Source organism: Oncorhynchus nerka, linkage group LG27 (genome assembly GCF_034236695.1).
Source record: "Oncorhynchus nerka isolate Pitt River linkage group LG27, Oner_Uvic_2.0, whole genome shotgun sequence".
NCBI classification, from domain to species: domain Eukaryota; kingdom Metazoa; phylum Chordata; class Actinopteri; order Salmoniformes; family Salmonidae; genus Oncorhynchus; species Oncorhynchus nerka.
This window is the reverse complement of record NC_088422.1, coordinates 8704816-8725608: the sequence shown is the minus strand read 5'-3', so window position 1 is coordinate 8725608 and position 20793 is coordinate 8704816. Positions and strand designations below refer to the sequence as shown.

General features: G+C 54.5%; 1 protein-coding gene across 7 annotated transcripts in view; it reads left to right on the top strand.

Moving 5' to 3' along the window:
• LOC115111149 (AP-4 complex accessory subunit RUSC2-like) overlaps positions 1-20793 on the top strand; it is a 77311-nt gene that overhangs the window by 11039 nt on the left and 45479 nt on the right. For all 7 annotated transcript variants that reach the window (XR_010461423.1, XR_010461426.1, XR_010461425.1 and 4 more), the window contains exons 2-3: positions 16850-18649; positions 19335-19589. Coding sequence is in view for 3 of the 7 variants with exons in the window: in XM_065011361.1 (XP_064867433.1) it covers positions 17045-18649; positions 19335-19589 (1860 nt within the window). In the remaining 4 variants the exon portion in view is untranslated. The remainder of the gene's footprint in view (positions 1-16849; positions 18650-19334; positions 19590-20793) is intronic.

Here is a 20793-nt window from a genome sequence, read left to right as displayed (position 1 = left end):
TTCTAGCTAATTGACATTCAATGGACAGCATGGCAACACTGCAAAGCCTGTCCTGGGACATAGTGGACCTCAAGTAGTTTTTTTCAATCAGTTTTAGCTTACTGACAAACTCTCTCGCCACCAGGAACAGTCACAGGCATTGTACAAAACATACTTAAAGCAATGCACACTTCTCCCAAAATGCTTTGCAGCTGTATCTTACAGATTACATTAAGGAGACCGAGAGGGGACAAGTTAGGAGGGGACAGAGTCAGTATATACAGTGTTCAGGAGACCAAGAGGGGACAGGTTAGGAGGGAAAGAGTCAGCATATACAGTGTTCAGGAGACCAAGAGGGGACAGGTTAGGAGGGAAAGAGTCAGCATATACAGTGTTCAGGAGACCAAGAGGGGACAGGTTAGGAGGGGAGAGAGTCAGCATATACAGTGTTCAGGAGACCAAGAGGGGACAGGTTAGGAGGGGAGAGTGTCAGCATATACAGTGTTCAGGAGACCAAGAGGGGACAGGTTAGGAGGGGACAGAGTCAGTATATACAGTGTTCAGGAGACCAAGAGGGGACAGGTTAGGAGGGGACAGAGTCAGTATATACAGTGTTCAGGAGACCAAGAGGGGACAGGTTAGGAGGGGACAGAGTCAGTATATACAGTGTTCAGGAGACCAAGAGGGGACAGGTTAGGAGGAGAGAGTCAGTATATACAGTGTTCAGGAGACCAAGAGGGGACAGGTTAGGAGGGGACAGAGTCAGTATATACAGTGTTCAGGAGACCAAGAGGGGACAGGTTAGGAGGGGACAGTGTCAGTATATACAGTGTTCAGGAGACCAAGAGGGGACAGGTTAGGAGGGGACAGAGTCAGTATATACAGTGTTCAGGAGACCAAGAGGGGACAGGTTAGGAGGGGAGAGAGTCAGTATATACAGTGTTCAGGAGACCAAGAGGGGACAGGTTAGGAGGGGACAGAGTCAGTATATACAGTGTTCAGGAGACCAAGAGGGGACAGGTTAGGAGGGGACAGAGTCAGTATATACAGTGTTCAGGAGACCAAGAGGGGACAGGTTAGGAGGGGACAGAGTCAGTATATACAGTGTTCAGGAGACCAAGAGGGGACAGGTTAGGAGGGGACAGAGTCAGTATATACAGTGTTCAGGAGACCAAGAGGGGACAGGTTAGGAGGGGAGAGAGTCAGCATATACAGTGTTCAGGAGACCAAGAGGGGACAGGTTAGGAGGGGACAGAGTCAGTATATACAGTGTTCAGGAGACCAAGAGGGGACAGGTTAGGAGGGGAAAGTGTCAGCATATACAGTGTTCAGGAGACCAAGAGGGGACAGGTTAGGAGGGGAGCAGTATATACAGTGTTCAGGAGACCAAGAGGGGACAGGTTAGGAGGGGAAAGTGTCACCATATACAGTGCTCAGGTGTTTAACTTCATTTTGAAACTCAGGTGTAAGATCTCTGGAATACTTCATGATCAGTGGTTGGCACACAGAAGGGACTTTATCCTCACTAATCTGCCCAACTGTCAGAACAGCAGGAAATGATTATACAATTTTTGCAGTGGTGTGGAACCTAGTGTCCAAGTCACTTATGATGTCATCCACAGCAGTAAAAACACTGTGTTCTGGAACCTAGTGTCCAAGTCACTTATGATGTCATCCACAGCAGTAAAAACACTGTGTTCTGGAACCTAGTGTCCAAGTCACTTATGATGTCATCCACAGCAGTAAAAACACTGTGTTCTGGAACCTAGTGTCCAAGTCACTTATGATGACGTCCACAGCAGTAAAAACACTGTGTTCTGGAACCTAGTGTCCAAGTCACTTATGATGTCATCCACAGCAGTAAAAACACTGTGTTCTGGAACCTAGTGTCCAAGTCACTTATGATGTCATCCACAGCAGTAAAAACACTGTGTTCTGGAACCTAGTGTCCAAGTCACTTATGATGACGTCCACAGCAGTAAAAAAACACTTCCAAAACACCGTTGCTCCACTGTCCTGATCCGTCTCTTCTTGAGAGGTCTCATCATGGAATCTCTTCCTTTTCCTCTGGCGGCAGTGTTCCATGCTAAAGATCAAATCAAATTGAGGTGAAACATCCATTTGCGTGGCAATCAGTGTTGCCTCAGACAGGAGAGACTCCCATCCATCTCTAAGAGCCTGCATCTCTTCCTTTTAAGGCTCTGATATTGGCTGCCTCTGTGTCAAGTCAGATTTTTCCTGACAGGATAATCACATTCCTGTCCACAGTGCATTGCAGTACCTGCAATTATGCCAATTGACATGTCATTTAACCCAATGCTGCTCACCTCCTTCTTCAGTTGTGAGTAGGGCTGGTTCAGGGGATGGGGATGTGGAGACAGGGCTGGTTCAGGGGGATGGGGATGTGGAGACAGGGCTGGTTCAGGGGATGTGGAGACAGGGCTGGTTCAGGGGATGTGGAGACAGGGCTGGTTCAGGGGATGTGGAGACAGGGCTGGTTCAGGGGGATGTGGAGACAGGGCTGGTTCAGGGGATGGGATGGGGAGACAGGGCTGGTTCAGGGGATGGGGATGGGGAGACAGGGCTGGTTCAGGGGATGGGGAGACAGGGCTGGTTCAGGGGTATGGGGATGTGGAGACAAGGCTGGTTCAGGGAGATGTGGAGACAGGGCTGGTTCAGGGGATGTGGAGACAGGGCTGGTTCAGGGGGATGTGGAGACAGGGCTGGTTCAGGGGGATGGGGAGACAGGGTTGGTTCAGGGGTATAGGGACGTGGAGACAGGGCTGGTTCAGGGGATGTGGAGACGGGGCTGGTTCAGGGGGTGGGGAGACGGGGCTGGTTCAGGGGATGGGGAGACAGGGCTGGTTCAGGGGATGGGGAGACAGGGCTGGTTCAGAGGGATGTGGAGACAGGGCTGGTTCAGGGGGATGGGGAGACAGGGCTGGTTCAGGGGGATGGGAGACAGGGCTGGTTCATGGGGATGGGGAGACGGGGCTGGTTCAGGGGATGGGGATGAGGAGACAGGGCTGGTTCAGGGGATGTGGAGACAGGGCTGGTTCAGGGGGATGGGAGACAGGGCTGGTTCAGGGGATGGGGATGAGGAGACAGGGCTGGTTCAGGGGGATGGGAGACAGGGCTGGTTCAGGGGATGTGGAGACAGGGCTGGTTCAGGGGGATGTGGAGACAGGGCTGGTTCAGGGGATGTGGAGACAGGGCTGGTTCAGGGGGATGGGGAGACTGGTCTGGTTCAGGGGGATGGGGAGACAGGTCTGGTTCAGGGGGATGGGAGACAGGGCTGGTTCAGGGGATGGGGAGACAGGGCTGGTTCAGGGGAATGGGGATGGGGAGACAGGGCTGGTTCAGGGGATGGGAGACAGGGCTGGTTCAGGGGATGGGGAGACAGGGCTGGTTCGGGGGATGGGGAGACAGGGCTGGTTCAGGGGATGGGGAGACAGGGCTGGTTCAGGGGGATGGGGAGACAGGGCTGGTTCAGGGGATGGGGAGACAGGGCTGGTTCAGGGGATGGGGAGACAGGGCTGGTTCAGGGGAATGGGGATGGGGAGACAGGGCTGGTTCAGGGGGATGGGAGACAGGGCTGGTTCGGGGGGGATGGGGAGACAGGGCTGGTTCAGGGGAATGGGGATGGGGAGACAGGGCTGGTTCAGGGGATGGGAGACAGGGCTGGTTCAGGGGATGGGGAGACAGGGCTGGTTCAGGGGATGGGGAAACAGGTCTGGTTCAGGGGATGGGGAGACGGGGCTGGTTCAAGGGGATGGGGAGACGGGGCTGGTTCAGGGGATGGGAGACGGGGCTGGTTCAGGGGATGGGGAGACGGGGCTGGTTCAAGGGGATGGGGAGACGGGGCTGGTTCAAGGGGATGGGGAGACGGGGCTGGTTCAAGGGGATGGGGATGTGGAGACGGGGCTGGTTCAGGGGGGGGAGACAGGGCTGGTTCAGGGGGAGACAGGGCTGGTTGGGGGATGGGGAGACAGGACTGGTTCAGGGGGAGACAGGGCTGGTTCAGGGGGATGTGGAGACAGGGCTGGTTCAGGGGATGGGAGACAGGGCTGGTTCAGGGGATGGGGAGACAGGGCTGGTTCAGGGGGATGGGGAGACAGGGCTGGTTCAGGGGGATGTGGAGACAGGGCTGGTTCAGGGGATGGGGAGACGGGGCTGGTTCAGGGGATGGGGAGACGGGGCTGGTTCAAGGGGATGGGGAGACGGGGCTGGTTCAAGGGGATGGGGAGACGGGGCTGGTTCAAGGAGATGGGGAGACAGGGCTGGTTCAGGGGATGGGGATGTGGAGACAGGGCTGGTTCAGGGGGATGGGAGACAGGGCTGGTTCAGGGGGAGACAGGGCTGGTTCGGGGGGATGGGGAGACAGGACTGGTTCAGGGGGAGACAGGACTGGTTCAGGGGGAGACAGGGCTGGTTCAGGGGATGGGGAGACAGGGCTGGTTCAGGGGATGTGGAGACAGGGCTGGTTCAGGGGATGTGGAGACAGGGCTGGTTCAGGGGGATGTGGAGACAGGGCTGGTTCAGGGGATGTGGAGACAGGGCTGGTTCAGGGGGATGTGGAGACAGGGCTGGTTCAGGGGATGGGGAGACAGGGCTGGTTCAGGGGATGGGGATGGGGAGACAGGGCTGGTTCAGGGGATGTGGAGACGGGGCTGGTTCAGGGGATGTGGAGACAGGGCTGGTTCAGGGGGATATGGAGACAGGGCTGGTTCAGGGGATGTGGAGACGGGGCTGGTTCAGGGGATATGGAGACGGGGCTGGTTCAGGGGATATGGAGACAGGGCTGGTTCAGGGGATATGGAGACAGGGCTGGTTCAGGGGGATGGGGATATGGAGACAGGGCTGGTTCAGGGGATGGGGATATGGAGACAGGGCTGGTTCAGGGGATGGGGATGGGGAGACAGGGCTGGTTCAGGGGATGGGGATGGGGAGACAGGGCTGGTTCATGGGGATGGGGAGACAGGGCTGGTTCAGGGGATGTGGAGACAGGGCTGGTTCAGGGGGATATGGAGACAGGCCTGGTTCAGGGGGATGTGAGACAGGGCTGGTTCAGGGGATGGGGAGACCGGGCTGGTTCAGGGGATGGGGAGACAGGGCTGGTTCAGGGGATGGGGAGACAGGGCTGGTTCAGGGGAATGGGGATGTGGAGACAGGGCTGGTTCAGGGGGAGACAGGGCTGGTTCAGGGGGATGGGGAGACAGGGCTGGTTCAGGGGATGGGGATGTGGAGACAGGGATGGTTCAGGGGAGACAGGGCTGGTTCAGGGGGATGGGGAGACAGGGCTGGTTCAGGGGGATGGGGATGGGAGACAGGGCTGGTTCAGGGGGATATGGAGACAGGGCTGGTTCAGGGGATATGGAGACAGGGCTGGTTCAGGGGGATGGGGAGACAGGGCTGGTTCAGGGGATGGGGAGACAGGGCTGGTTCAGGGGGATGGGGAGACAGGGCTGGTTCAGGGGATGGGGAAACAGGTCTGGTTCAGGGGGATGTGGAGACAGGGCTGGTTCAGGGGGATGGGGAGACGGGGCTGGTTCAAGGGGATGGGGAGACGGGGCTGGTTCAGGGGATGGGGAGACGGGGCTGGTTCAGGGGGATGGGGAGACGGGGCTGGTTCAAGGGGATGGGGAGACGGGGCTGGTTCAAGGGGATGGGGAGACGGGGCTGGTTCAAGGAGATGGGGAGACGGGGCTGGTTCAGGGGATGGGGATGTGGAGACAGGGCTGGTTCAGGGGATGGGGAGACAGGGCTGGTTCAGGGGAGACAGGGCTGGTTCGGGGGATGGGGAGACAGGACTGGTTCAGGGGGAGACAGGACTGGTTCAGGGGGAGACAGGGCTGGTTCAGGGGATGGGGAGACAGGGCTGGTTCAGGGGATGTGGAGACAGGGCTGGTTCAGGGGATGTGGAGACAGGGCTGGTTCAGGGGATGTGGAGACAGGGCTGGTTCAGGGGATGTGGAGACATCAGGGGATGGGGAGACAGGGCTGGTTCAGGGGATGGGGATGGGGAGACAGGGCTGGTTCAGGGGATGTGGAGACGGGGCTGGTTCAGGGGGATGTGGAGACAGGGCTGGTTCAGGGGGATATGGAGACAGGGCTGGTTCAGGGGATATGGAGACAGGGCTGGTTCAGGGGATGGGGATATGGAGACAGGGCTGGTTCAGGGGATGGGGATGGGGAGACAGGGCTGGTTCAGGGGGATGGGGATGGGGAGACAGGGCTGGTTCATGGGGATGGGGAGACAGGGCTGGTTCAGGGGGATGGGGATGGGGAGACAGGGCTGGTTCAGGGGGATGTGGAGACAGGGCTGGTTCAGGGGATATGGAGACAGGGCTGGTTCAGGGGGATATGGAGACAGGGCTGGTTCAGGGGATGTGAGACAGGGCTGGTTCAGGGGATGGGGAGACAGGGCTGGTTCAGGGGATGGGGATGGGGAGACAGGGCTGGTTCAGGGGATGGGGAGACAGGGCTGGTTCAGGGGATGGGGAGACAGGGCTGGTTCAGGGGATGGGGAGGGGGATGGGAGACAGGGCTGGTTCAGGGGATGGGGATGTGGAGACAGGGCTGGTTCAGGGGGAGACAGGGCTGGTTCAGGGGATGGGGAGACAGGGCTGGTTCAGGGGATGGGGAGACAGGGCTGGTTCAGGGGATGGGGATGTGGAGACAGGGCTGGTTCAGGGGGATATGGAGACAGGGCTGGTTCAGGGGATGGGAGGACGGGGCTGGTTCAAGGGGATGGGGAGACGGGGCTGGTTCAAGGGGATGGGGAGACGGGCTGGTTCAGGGGATGGGGATGTGGAGACAGGGCTGGTTCAGGGAATGGGGAGACGGGGCTGGTTCAGGGGATGGGGAGACGGGGCTGGTTCAAGGGGATGGGGATGTGGAGACAGGGCTGGTTCAGGGGGATGGGGATGTGGAGACAGGGCTGGTTCAGGGAATGGGGAGACGGGGCTGGTTCAGGGGATGGGGAGACGGGCTGGTTCAGGGGATGTGGAGACAGGGCTGGTTCAGGGGATGGGGCGACAGGGCTGGTTCAGGGGATGGGGATGTGGAGACAGGGCTGGTTCAGGGAATGGGGAGACGGGGCTGGTTCAGGGATGTGGAGACAGGGATGGTTCAGGGGGAGACAGGGCTGGTTCAGGGGATGGGGAGGGGATGGTTAAGGGGGAGACAGGGCTGGTTCAGGGGATGGAGACAGGGCTGGTTCAGGGGATGGGGATGTGGAGACAGGGCTGGTTCAGGGGATGGGGATGTGGAGACAGGGCTGGTTCAGGAATGGGGAGACGGGCTGGTTCAGGGGATGTGGAGACAGGGATGGTTCAGGGGAGACAGGGCTGGTTCAGGGGGATGGGGAGACAGGGATGGTTCAGGGGGAGACAGGGCTGGTTCAGGGGATGGGGAGACAGGGATGGTTCAGGGGGAGACAGGGCTGGTTCAGGGGGATGGGGATGTGGAGACAGGGATGGTTCAGGGGGAGACAGGGCTGGTTCAGGGGATGGGGAGACAGGGCTGGTTCAGGGGGGGATGGGGAGACAGGGCTGGTTCAGGGGATGGGGATGTGGAGACAGGGCTGGTTCAGGGGATATGGAGACAGGGCTGGTTCAGGGGATGGGGAGACAGGGCTGGTTCAGGGGATGGGGATGGGGAGACAGGGCTGGTTCAGGGGGATGGGGAGACGGGGCTGGTTCAAGGGGATGGGAGACGGGGCTGGTTCAGGGGATGGGGAGACGGGGCTGGTTCAAGGGGATGGGGAGACGGGGCTGGTTCAAGGGGATGGGGAGACAGGGCTGGTTCAGGGGATGGGGATGTGGAGACAGGGCTGGTTCAGGGAATGGGGAGACGGGGCTGGTTCAGGGGGATGGGGAGACGGGGCTGGTTCAAGGGGATGGGGATGTGGAGACAGGGCTGGTTCAGGGGGATGGGGATGTGGAGACAGGGCTGGTTCAGGGAATGGGGAGACAGGGCTGGTTCAGGGGATGGGGAGATGGGCTGGTTCAGGGGATGTGGAGACAGGGCTGGTTCAGGGGATGGGGAGACAGGGCTGGTTCAGGGGATGGGGATGTGGAGACAGGGCTGGTTCAGGAATGGGGGAGACGGGGCTGGTTCAGGGGATGTGGAGACAGGGATGGTTCAGGGGGAGACAGGGCTGGTTCAGGGGGATGGGGAGACAGGGATGGTTCAGGGGAGACAGGGCTGGTTCAGGGGGATGGGGAGACAGGGATGGATCAGGGGAGACAGGGCTGGTTCAGGGGATGGGGAGACAGGGCTGGTTCAGGGGGATGGGGAGACAGGGCTGGTTCAGGGGGATGGGGATGGGGAGACAGGGCTGGTTCAGGGGGATGGGAGACAGGGCTGGTTCAGGGGATGGGGATGGGGAGACAGGGCTGGTTCGGGGGATGGGGAGACAGGGCTGGTTCAAGGGGGATGGGGAGACAGGGCTGGTTCAGGGGATGTGGAGACAGGGCTGGTTCAGGGGGATGTGGAGACAGGGCTGGTTCAGGGGATGTGGAGACAGGGCTGGTTCAGGGGATGAGGATGTGGAGACAGGGCTGGTTCAGGGGGATGGGGAGACAGGGCTGGTTCAGGGGAGACAGGGCTGGTTCAGGGGATGGGGAGACAGGGCTGGTTCAGGGGAGGGGAGACAGGGCTGGTTCAGAGGGATGTGGAGACAGGGCTGGTTCAGGGGGATGAGGATGTGGAGACAGGGCTGGTTCAGGGGGATGGGGATGTGGAGACAGGGCTGGTTCAGGGGATGTGGAGACAGGGCTGGTTCAGGGGATGAGGATGGGGAGACAGGGCTGGTTCAGGGGATGGGGAGACAGGGCTGGTTCAGGGAGATGGGGGAGACGGGGCTGGTTCAGGGGGATGTGGAGACGGGGCTGGTTCAGGGGATGGGGAGACGGGGCTGGTTCAGGGGATGGGGAGACAGGGCTGGTTCAGGGGGATGAGGATGTGGAGACAGGGCTGGTTCAGGGAATGGGAGACGGGGCTGGTTCAGGGGATGGGGAGATGGGCTGGTTCAGGGGATGGGGAGACAGGGGCTGGTTCAGGGGATGGGAGACAGGGCTGGTTCAGGGGGATGGGGATGTGGAGACAGGGCTGGTTCAGGGAATGGGGAGACGGGGCTGGTTCAGGGGATGTGGAGACAGGGATGGTTCAGGGGGGAGACAGGGCTGGTTCAGGGGATGGGGAGACAGGGATGGTTCAGGGGGGAGACAGGGCTGGTTCAGGGGATGGGGAGACAGGGATGGATGGGGAGACAGGGCTGGTTCAGGGGATGGGGAGACAGGGCTGGTTCAGGGGGATGGGAGACAGGGCTGGTTCAGGGGGATGGGGATGGGGAGACAGGGCTGGTTCAGGGGATGGGGAGACAGGGCTGGTTCAGGGGATGGGGATGGGGAGACAGGGCTGGTTCGGGGGATGGGGAGACAGGGCTGGTTCAAGGGGGATGGGGGACAGGGCTGGTTCAGGGGATGTGGAGACAGGGCTGGTTCAGGGGATGTGGAGACAGGGCTGGTTCAGGGGATGTGGAGACAGGGCTGGTTCAGGGGATGAGGATGTGGAGACAGGGCTGGTTCAGGGGATGGGGAGACAGGGCTGGTTCAGGGGGAGACAGGGCTGGTTCAGGGGGAGACAGGGCTGGTTCAGGGGGATGGGGAGACAGGGCTGGTTCAGGGGATGTGGAGACAGGGCTGGTTCAGGGGATGTGGAGACAGGGCTGGTTCAGGGGATGGGGATGTGGAGACAGGGCTGGTTCAGGGGGATGAGGATGGGGAGACAGGGCTGGTTCAGGGGGATGAGGATGGGGAGACAGGGCTGGTTCAGGGGGGATGGGGAGACAGGGCTGGTTCAGGGAGATGGGGAGACAGGGCTGGTTCAGGGGGGGAGACAGGGCTGGTTCAGGGGGATGGGGAGACAGGGCTGGTTCAGGGGAGACAGGGCTGGTTCAGGGGGATGGGGAGACAGGGCTGGTTCAGGGGAGACACGGCTGGTTCAGGGGGATGTGGAGACAGGGCTGGTTCAGGGGATGAGGATGTGGAGACAGGGCTGGTTCAGGGGGATGGGGATGTGGAGACAGGGCTGGTTCAGGGGGATGTGGAGACAGGGATGGTTCAGGGGGAGACAGGGCTGGTTCAGGGGGATGGGGAGACAGGATGGTTCAGGGGGAGACAGGGCTGGTTCAGGGGATGGGGAGACAGGGATGGATCAGGGGAGACAGGGCTGGTTCAGGGGATGGGGAGACAGGGCTGGTTCAGGGGATGGGGATGGGGAGACAGGGCTGGTTCAGGGGGATGGGGAGACAGGGCTGGTTCAAGGGGATGGGGAGACAGGGCTGGTTCAGGGGATGTGGAGACAGGGCTGGTTCAGGGGGATGTGGAGACAGGGCTGGTTCAGGGGAATGTGGAGACAGGGCTGGTTCAGGGGGATGAGGATGTGGAGACAGGGCTGGTTCAGGGGGATGGGGAGACAGGGCTGGTTCAGGGGGAGACAGGGCTGGTTCAGGGGATGGGGAGACAGGGCTGGTTCAGGGGAGACAGGGCTGGTTCAGGGGGATGTGGAGACAGGGCTGGTTCAGGGGATGAGGATGTGGAGACAGGGCTGGTTCAGGGGGATGGGGATGTGGAGACAGGGCTGGTTCAGGGGGATGTGGAGACAGGGCTGGTTCAGGGGGATGAGGATGGGGAGACAGGGCTGGTTCAGGGGATGGGGAGACAGGGCTGGTTCAGGGGAGATGGGGAGACGGGGCTGGTTCAGGGGATGTGGAGACGGGGCTGGTTCAGGGGGGGGAGACAGGGCTGGTTGGGGGAGACAGGGCTGGTTCAGGGGGATGGGGAGACAGGGCTGGTTCAGGGGAGACACGGCTGGTTCAGGGGATGTGGAGACAGGGCTGGTTCAGGGGATGAGGATGTGGAGACAGGGCTGGTTCAGGGGATGGGGATGTGGAGACAGGGCTGGTTCAGGGGGATGTGGAGACAGGGCTGGTTCAGGGGATGAGGATGGGGAGACAGGGCTGGTTCAGGGGGATGGGGAGACAGGGCTGGTTCAGGGAGATGGGGAGACGGGGCTGGTTCAGGGGGATGTGGAGACGGGGCTGGTTCAGGGGGTGGGGTAGACAGGGCTGGTTCAGGGGGATGTGGAGACAGGGCTGGTTCAGGGGGATGGGGATGTGGAGACTGGGCTGGTTAAGGGGATGGGGAGACGGGGCTGGTTCAGGGGATGGGGAGACTGGGCTGGTTCAGGGGGATGGGGAGACTGGGCTGGTTCAGGGGATGGGGAGACAGGGCTGGTTCAGGGGATGGGGAGACGGGGCTGGTTCAGGGGGATGGGGAGACGGGGCTGGTTCAGGGGATGTGGAGACGGGGCTGGTTCAGGGGATGTGGAGACAGGGCTGGTTCAGGGGATGGGGAGACGGGCTGGTTCAGGGGATGGGGATGGGGAGACAGGGCTGGTTCAGGGGATGGGGATGGGGAGACAGGGCTGGTTCAGGGGGATGGGGAGACAGGGCTGGTTCAGGGGGATGTGGAGACGGGGCTGGTTCAGGGGATGTGGAGACAGGGCTGGTTCAGGGGGGATGGGGAGACGGGCTGGTTCAGGGGATGGGGATGGGGAGACAGGGCTGGTTCAGGGGATGGGGATGGGGAGACAGGGCTGGTTCAGGGGGATGGGGAGACAGGGCTGGTTCAGGGGATGGGGAGACGGGGCTGGTTCAGGGGGATGTGGAGACAGGGCTGGTTCAGGGGGATGGGAGACGGGGCTGGTTCAGGGGGATGGGAGACGGGGCTGGTTCAGGGGGATGTGGAGACGGGGCTGGTTCAGGGAGATTGGGAGACAGGGCTGGTTCAGGGGGATGGGGATGGGGATGGGGAGACAGGGCTGGTTCAGGGGATGGGGATGGGGAGACAGGGCTGGTTCAGGGGATGGGGATAGGGAGACAGGGCTGGTTCAGGGGGATGGGGAAACAGGGCTGGTGAGTCTGAAGCTGTATCTGTTGGGCCTGGCACCAGGCAGGGACAACTGATTTAGTATGAATAGCTCGCTAATAGTTTGCCTGCATTGATTAAATGTCGGCTAAAAGAGGAGTGAAATGTAAACACTCAGAAAATTCTGTGAAGGTATTTAGTAACTAATGTTAGGGGAGCAAAAGTACCATATTTCACTAGGGCCTGAGCTAACAGGACCATTTCCACCACAGACGACACCCACCTTCTTTTGTGAAAAATTGGGTGACATACTGTCGCCTTTTTCTTTTCTCTCTCCTGCCTTTTCTTTCCTTTTCGTTTTTGGGAAGACCGATGTTTCTTTAGGAAGCTGAGACATGATGCTCCACCGGCACTCCTCACTCACAATTCACTGCTAGCAATTACCGTTTGTTCCTGGTTTGGGGGGCAGGACCGAACTATTTCATGTAAATAGAGGGGGTGTTTTGGGCAATACAGAAGCTCTCTGGATGTTTATTTCAGACTATGTGGTTTTAACTTTAAAGCAAATGGCTACCTATTCTCAATATAGTGTACTACTTCATTTTGGGACATTATCTGTGTGTTTCTTCATTTGGGACATTATCTGTGGGTTTCTTCATTTGGGACATTATCTGTGGGTTTCTTCATTTGGGACATTATCCATGTGTTTCTTCATTTGGGACAATATCCGTGTGTTTCTTTCTTCATTTTGGACATTATCCTTGTGTTTCTTCATTTGGGACATTATCCTTGTGTTTCTTCATTTGGGACATTATCCTTGTGTTTCTTCATTTGGTACATTATCTGTGTGTTTCTTAATTTGGGACATTATCCTTGTGTTTCTTCATTTGGGACATTATCCTTGTGTTTCTTCATTTGGGACATTATCCTTGTGTTTCTTCATTTGGGACATTATCCGTGTGTTTCACTCTGTTATCCCATGACTCTGGTTGTTTGTTCCTTGGCATTCCTCCACTGAAACAAAAAGGAACAGAATGTCACATCAGAGGAACACTAGTTAAAACTTATTGACTTTAGTAAAAAAAAAGTGTTATTTTATTTATATTTTATTTAACTCGGCAAGTCAGTTAAGAACAAATTCTTATTTTCAACAACGGCCTAGGAACAGTGGGTTAACTGCCTTGTTCAGGGGCAGAATGACAGATTTGTACCTTGTCAGCTCGGGGATTTGAACTTGCAACCTTTCGGTTATTAGTCCAACACTCTAACCACTAGGCTACCCTGCTGCCCCAAGGTAGGCAATAATGCATTATAATGGTGTGATAATGCATCGGTTGAGTTATCATAAACACCGATAACTCCCTACTGCTGTGTGCTCTTGCAGATGGCATTGAACATAAGGCATGTCAGAGTGAACTGCTACTACTACCTCTGTTGATTGTGATACAATATAGCCATCAAAGATAGTAGCCGACACTAAGCAGGGATTGTACCGTTCTAGTCTTTTAAAAAAAACAGTACGGGACAGTTAACCACAATCTGATCCTTCAGCCAATCCCTTAATCTCATTTGATGGTTATTACTGCATTGTCGGAACTAGAAGCACAAGCATTTCGCTACACTCGCATTAACATCTGCTAACCATGTGTATGTGACAAATTGAATTTGATTTGATTTGATTTTTGATTTGAAGAGTCAACGGTGGGGTGGGTGAGTGCTACACGTTAGGCCAATGCGGTTAGCTTCAGGCTGAATTTGTGTGGTTTGACTGTGGGCTTGTCCTTAGACTGCTAATATGCTAGGCTATTGCTTTTAGGATCTGGTGTGGTGGGTGTTGGCTTGTCCTTAGACTGCTAATATGCTAGGCTATTGCTTTTAGGATCTGGTGTGGTGGGTGTTGGCTTGTCCTTAGACTGCTAATATGCTAGGCTATTGCTTTTAGGATCTGGTGTGGTGACTGTTGGCTTGTCCTTAGACTGCTAATATGCTAGGCTATTGCTTTGAGGATCTGGTGTGGTGACTGTTGGCTTGTCCTTAGACTGCTAATATGCTAGGCTATTGCTTTGAGGATCTGGTGTGGTGGGTGATGGCTTGTCCTCAAAGTGCTAAACTAAGCTAATAGGCTAATCCTGTTAGCATTGACCACTTTCTTTCTCTGGGAACAGCTGGTCATACAGACACACTGCAGCAGTGTAGCTGCAACTGTGGGTTTAGGACGGTATTTAAAAGGTTGTATGTTTGCTGGGTAACTGATTAACTAGATGGCCGTGCGCTGGACATTGTTATGTCAGGAGACACTAGGTTCTTGTTAAGGAGAATGGAGGAGAGAAGTTTGTTTTGAAAGTTGGATGGAGATGAATGGAGAAGGAGTGATAATTGTTGAAGGGGGGGCGTTGAAGAGGGGGAGAGCAGACTTACGTAAGGGGGATGATCCTCGGACAACTTCCTGTATGACTCACTGTAGCTGGCTCAGAGACAGGAAGTGGGGTGTGGGGATTCCGTCAGTGTTGTTGTCTGTGCCTCCCTTCTGCCTCAGGCATTTCAGATAGACCTGTAATTGACCCTTGAAATTGAATGGATTTGACGTGTGTGTGTGTGTGTGTGTGTGTGTGTGTGTGTGTGTGTGTGTTTGAGCAGATAGAGCTACTGGTCTGCTGTCTCTAACCTCACCTGCACTGTCAGTCTCTGTAACAATTGGGATTATAAATATATCTAGGATTATGTCTGAGTTAGAATTAATCTATCCAGGATTACTCCCGAGTAGGTGTTGAGTGTGGATTAGACTTGCCAGCGGCCACCTCTCTGCCCGTGTTGACACCTGTCACCGCCCTGTGCCAGGGAGTTTATGAGATGCCTGTCTATAGCCGTAGACATATCCAACGGCATTGATTAGATGTTAGCAATGAAAGTATGAGAGAGTGGAAGATCAGATGTGTGAGCTCATACTGTGTGTGAGTGAGAACCTGTCTGACTGTTTCCACCTCACATGGCAGTGACTCATGACTCCCCTGCTGTATGAGAAGACTTGTTATTTAACAGCTTCACAAGTCGCTTAAGATCTTTAGATATCATATGGTGGTGGAAATTATGTGACAGTGTAGAGTATCTGCCTGTTGTGTTTACTCTGGCTGTCTCTCTGGCGCTCTCTCTCTCTCTCTGGCGCTCTCTCTCTCTCTCTGGCGCTCTCTCTCTCTTCACTCTCTCTCTCTCTCTCTCTCTCTCTGGCGCTCTCTCTCTCTCTCTCTCTCTGGCTCTCTGGCTCTCTCGCTCTCTCTCTGGCTCTCTCTGTCTCTCTGTCTCTGGCTCTCTCTGCTCTCTCTGGCTCTCTGGCTCTCTCTCTCTCTGTCTCTCTCTCCCCTCTCTCTCTCTCTCTCTCTCTCTCTCTCTCTCTCTCTCTCTCATATTTATTTATTTATATATATATATATATGTATATATATATATATACACACCTTCAATTCAAGGGGCTTTATTGGCATGGGAAAGATATGTTAACATTACCAAAGCAAGTGAGGTAGATAATATACAAAAGTGAAATAAAAAATGAACAGTAAACATTACACTCACAAAAGTTCCAAACGAATAAAGACATTACAAATGTCATAGTATGTGTATATATACAGTGTTGTAATGATGTACAAATATGGGTTGTATTTACAATGGTGTTTGTAATTCACTGGTTGCCCTTTTCTTGTGGCAACAGGTCACAAATCTTGCTGCTGTGATGAAAACCTGATATTTCACACTGTAGATATTTATCAAAATCGGCTTTGTTTTCAAATTCTTTGTGGATCTGTGTAATCTGAGGGAAATATGTGTCTCTAATACGGTCATACATTTGGCAGGAGGTTAGGAAGTGCCGCTCAGTTTCCACCTCATTTTGTTGGCAATGAGCACATAGCCTGCCTTCTCTTGAGAGCCAGGACTGCCTATGGTGGTCTTTCTCAATAGCAAGGCTATGCTCACTGAGTCTGTACATAGTCAAAGCTTTCCTTATGTTTGGGTCAGTCACAGTGGTCAGGTATTCTGCCACTGTGTACTCTGTTTAAGGGCAAATAACGTTCTAGTTTACTCAGTTTTTTCGTTAATTCTTTCCATTATGTCAAGTAATTATCTTGTGTTTTCTCATGACTTGGTTGGGTCTAATTGTGTTGCTGTCCTGGGGTTCTGTGGGGTGTGTTTTTGTTTGTGAACAGAGCCTCCGGACCAGCTTGCTTAGGGGATTTTTCTCCATGTTCATCTCTCTGTCGGTGATGGCTTTGTTATGGAAGGTTTGGGAAGCGCTTCCGTTTAGGTGGTTGTAGAATTTAACGTGCAGGGTGAGTACGTGGTCTGTCGTTCGATCATTTGGTAAAAAGCCTATTTGACATTTGCTCCATACATTGTTTTCACTGAGGAAATGTATGAGTCTGCTGTTAATGATAATGCAGAGGATTTTCCCAAGGTTACTGTTGACGCATATTCCACAGTAGTTATTGAGGTCAAATTTGTCTCCACTTTGATGAATTGGGGTGATCAGTCCTTGGTTCCAAATATTGAGGAATATGCCAGAGCTAAGGATGATGTTTAAGAGTTTTAGTATAGTCAATTGGAATTTGTCTGTATATTTTATAATTTCATTGAGGATACCATCAACCCCACAGGCCTTTTTGGGTTGGAGGGTTTTTATTTTGTCCTGTAGTTCATTCAAGGTAATTGGGGTCCTAGAACTAGCATCTCTGTTTTGTCCAAGTTTAAAAGTTTAAAAAATTGCTGCCATCTACTTCCTTATGTCTGAAACACACGCTTCCAGGGAGGGCAATTTTGGGGCTTCACCATGTTTCATCGAAATGTATAGCTGTATATCGTCTGCATAGCAGTGAAAGTTAACATTACGTTTCCGAATGACATATACCATCTCTCTCTCTCATACCCTCCCTTTCTCTCTCTTCCAGATGTACCACTCGGACCACATAGTCGATTTCCTTGACCTCTCCTTCACCATCCCAATCCCTGGAACCTTGGGCCTAGCATTAAACCACTGAACCAACCCACTGTCCTATATCCCTCCACATATCCTATACCCCCACCCCAGCACTTACACAGCCTTTTCCCCTACAACCTGTCTAAACCCCCATACCCGGAGGACCATGGACAGGCCCTCCAAGCTGTCTGGCGAGACCCTGATCGTTCATCACATCCCCCTGGTACACTGCCAGGTGACCGGGGGTCGGCAGGGCTACAGCGGAGGAGGAGGGGGGTCCCTGAAGAGATCGAACCAACCAGAGAACCTGGGCTTGAGCCCCACCACCTCCCTCCCTGAGCGAGATGTACTTCAGAGGGAAGCCCTGGTGTACAGCAGCCTCATCCAGACCTCTACAGGAGGAGGAAGAGAAGGAAGAGGGGGAGGAGAAAGAGAAGGAAGAGGGGGAGGAGAGTGTGTAGGACATGGAGGAGAGAGAGGAGGAGGACGAGGAGTAGGAGAACGAGGAGAAGGAGGGAGAGGAGAAGGAGGGAGAGGAGAAGGAGGGAGAGGAGAAGGAGGACGAGGAGTAGGAGAACGAGGAGAAGGAGGGAGAGGAGAAGGAGGGAGAGGAGAAGGAGGGAGAGGAGAAGGAGTAGGTGGCGGCAGCACAGGGAGCGATAATTTGTCTGTGACGTCCAGTAACTCGGAGGACCAGGTGATGGTGGACAACACTCTGCTCAGGGTGAAACCAAGGGAACAGGCCAACAACCCTCTCCGGCTCCGCCACAACCCTTTTCTGCTCAACACGGAGGAGGAGGATGATGACGAGGAGGAAGAGGACGAAGACGATAGTGATAATCTCAACGGTTACCTGGAAGATTCATCCTTCCATCTCCATGGCAATACAAACTCCGCCCTAGATGAGGAGGAAGACGGGGTCACGCCCTTTCACCTCCACGACCTGGGGTTCACCACACACAACCCCTTCCTGTTGCAAAGCACCCTGGGAAAGCACTCCTGGGGCTGCTCTGGGGGACGGGATTCCCTCAGGGGTGTTGCCTCCGATCTCTCCGCCCACCTGGAGGGCCTAGACCTGCTGGTATTGGATGGTCCTCGCCGACACGGCAGCAGCGGCTCCACCCTCTCCATGGACTGCGGAGAGCAGGAGTGGGCCGAGGATGATGAGGAGGAGGAGGAAGACCCAATGAGGGGGGGTGGGAGGAGCAGTAGCCAGGCTGACTCGTCTTCCTCCAGCTCCGCCCACCAGCTCTGCTCCTGCTACGGCGTCTCACAGACGTTTCACGAACACTTCCCAGAACAGTTTTCCCAGTCGTTGGAATGCCAGCTGGGCTACGGCAGTGAATCGTCCTGCAACAGCTCGGATGGCATGCTGGTCAACTTCAGTGCCATTTATAACAAGATCAATAACAGTGTCCCTTCGACCTCCTCTGAGCCACCTCCTCCTGCCACGACCACCAACCTGAACAGTTCCACTGACCACTCCTACACCTCCTCTGTCTGCACCTCTTCTGTACTGGATGGGGAGGCAGGGAGCCCAGGAAGAGCCAGAGACAGGGGTGCTTTCTACCTAGACCTCCACACTTCCCCCACCGAGCCCCCCAACTCTCATCAACCATCTTGCTCCTCCAATAGCACCCTGTCGTTTGGACTCCACTCCTACACCAACACCTCCGCATGCATGGGGGCGCTAGATCTGGACGCCAACTGCAATTCCTACCAGCCTCCCCACCACTCAGACTCAGGAAGTGACCTCACATCCTGTCTGCAGGTATGAAATCCTAAATCTCCTTCTGTTGAGCCTTTCGGGCAACTGCTACATGGGCGCCGTAGTATGGCTGCCCTCTGCTCCAGCCTTTCCGAGGGGATAAAGAGGGAGTCAATTTCAAGTTAGAATTGTATTTAATTGCACAATAAAGTAATCCTGCTTCTTCTTCTTCTGCTGCTGCTTCTGCTTCTTCTTCTGCTTCTGCTTTTGCTTCTTCTTCTGCTTCTTCTTCTGCTTCTTCTTCTGCTTCTTCTTCTTCTGCTTCTGCTTCTTCTTCTTCTTCTTCTGCTTCTTCTGCTTCTGCTGCTTCTTCTGCTGCTTCTGCTTCTTCTGCTTCTTCTGCTTCTTCTTCTGCTTCTGCTTCTTCTGCTTCTTCTGCTTCTTCTGCTTCTTCTGCTTCTTCTTCTTCTTCTTCTTCTTCTTCTGCTTCTGCTTCTTCTGCTGCTTCTTCTGCTTCTTCTTCTGCTTCTTCTTCTTCTGCTTCTTCTTCTGCTTCTTCTGCTTCTTCTGCTTCTTTCTTCTTCTGCTTCTTCTGCTTCTTCTGCTTCTGCTTCCTCTGCTTCTTCTTCTGCTTCTTCTTCTGCTTCTTCTTCTTCTGCTGCTTATTCTGCTGCTTCTTCTTCTTCTGCTTCTTCTTCTGCCTCTTCTGCTTCTGCTTCTTCTGCTTCTTCTGCTTCTTCTTCGGCAGAGCCCGGCCCGTCTCGTGGTAGCCACCCAGAACTACTACAAGTTGGTGACCTGTGACCTTTCATCTCAGTCGCCACCGAGCCCTGTGGGAAGCTCCGCGTCGTTTACCAGCTGCTCTGACGAGCACAGCAAGGAAAGCCCTGCTCCCGACACGCCCAACACCACCCAGCCAACCGAATACTACCTGTTCAGACGGCCACCTGGGGGAGAGGAAAAGGAGGCCGAAGAGGAAGATGAGGAGGGAGAGTTGTCACAGGTAAGTGGAGGAGGATGTTAGTTCTGAAGCTCAGTTGGTGGAGCATATTGCCTGAAACTCAATGATAGAGGGTCCGATGCCCTGGACCACACATATGTATAAAATGGACTGTAGGTCACTTTGGGTGAAAGTGTCTGCTAAATGGTATAATTCGTTGTTTTTTTTAAAGAGTCAGACAGAGTTCTGTTTTCTGTAAATGGGGGTGATATGTAGCTCAGAGGTTCGGAGAGGTGAACCAGTGTTACAACGTAAACACACTATTTCCAGGGGTAAAAAAAAAATGCTCTTGATGACTTAAGGAATGACAACTCAATTCATATTACAGAGATCAAGGAAGGTGGGGATTGAGATTTAAATTACCAACATGTACATGTACAGTACCAGTCAAAAGTTTGGACACACCTACTCATTCTACATTTTTTCTTTATTTTCTACTATTTTCTACATTGTAGAATAATAGTGAAGACATCACAACTATGAAATAACACCGATGGAATCATGGAGTAACCATACAATTGTTAAACAAATCAAAATATATTTTATATTTGAGATTCTTCAAAGTAGCCACCCTTTGCTTTGATGAGAGCTTTGCACACTCTTGGCATTCTCTCAACCAGCTTCATGAGGTAGTCACCTGGAATGCATTTCAATTAACAGGTGTGCCTTGTTAAAAGTTAATTTGTGGAATTTCTTTCCTTCTTAATGCGGTTTGAACCAATCAGAAGACAGCCCTATTTAACTGCACCTCAGATTCCCGCCCAAATAAATGCTTCACAGTGTTCAAATAACAGACACATCTCCACATCAACTGCGTGAATCAGGCCTTCATGGTCAAATTTCTGCAGAGAAACCAACCTCCGTGTCTTTGTGAGATGCAGAGTAGGCGAACGGCTGATCTCCGCATGTTTGGTTGCCACAGCGAAGCAAGGAGGAGGAGGTGTGATGGTGTGGGGGGTGCTTTGACAGTGACACTGTCTGTGATTTTATTTAGAATTCAAGGCACACTTAACCAGCATGGCCAACACAGCATTCTCCAACGATACGCCATCCCATCTGGTTAGTAGGTGTGTCTAAACGTTTGACTGGTACTGTACCCTCCTTGACCTCCGACTTCTAGAACCTATTCGGTAAAGTAATGTATAATTTTCACTACTAAAGGAGTTGATACAGTTGAAGTCGGAAGTTTACACACACTTAGGTTGGA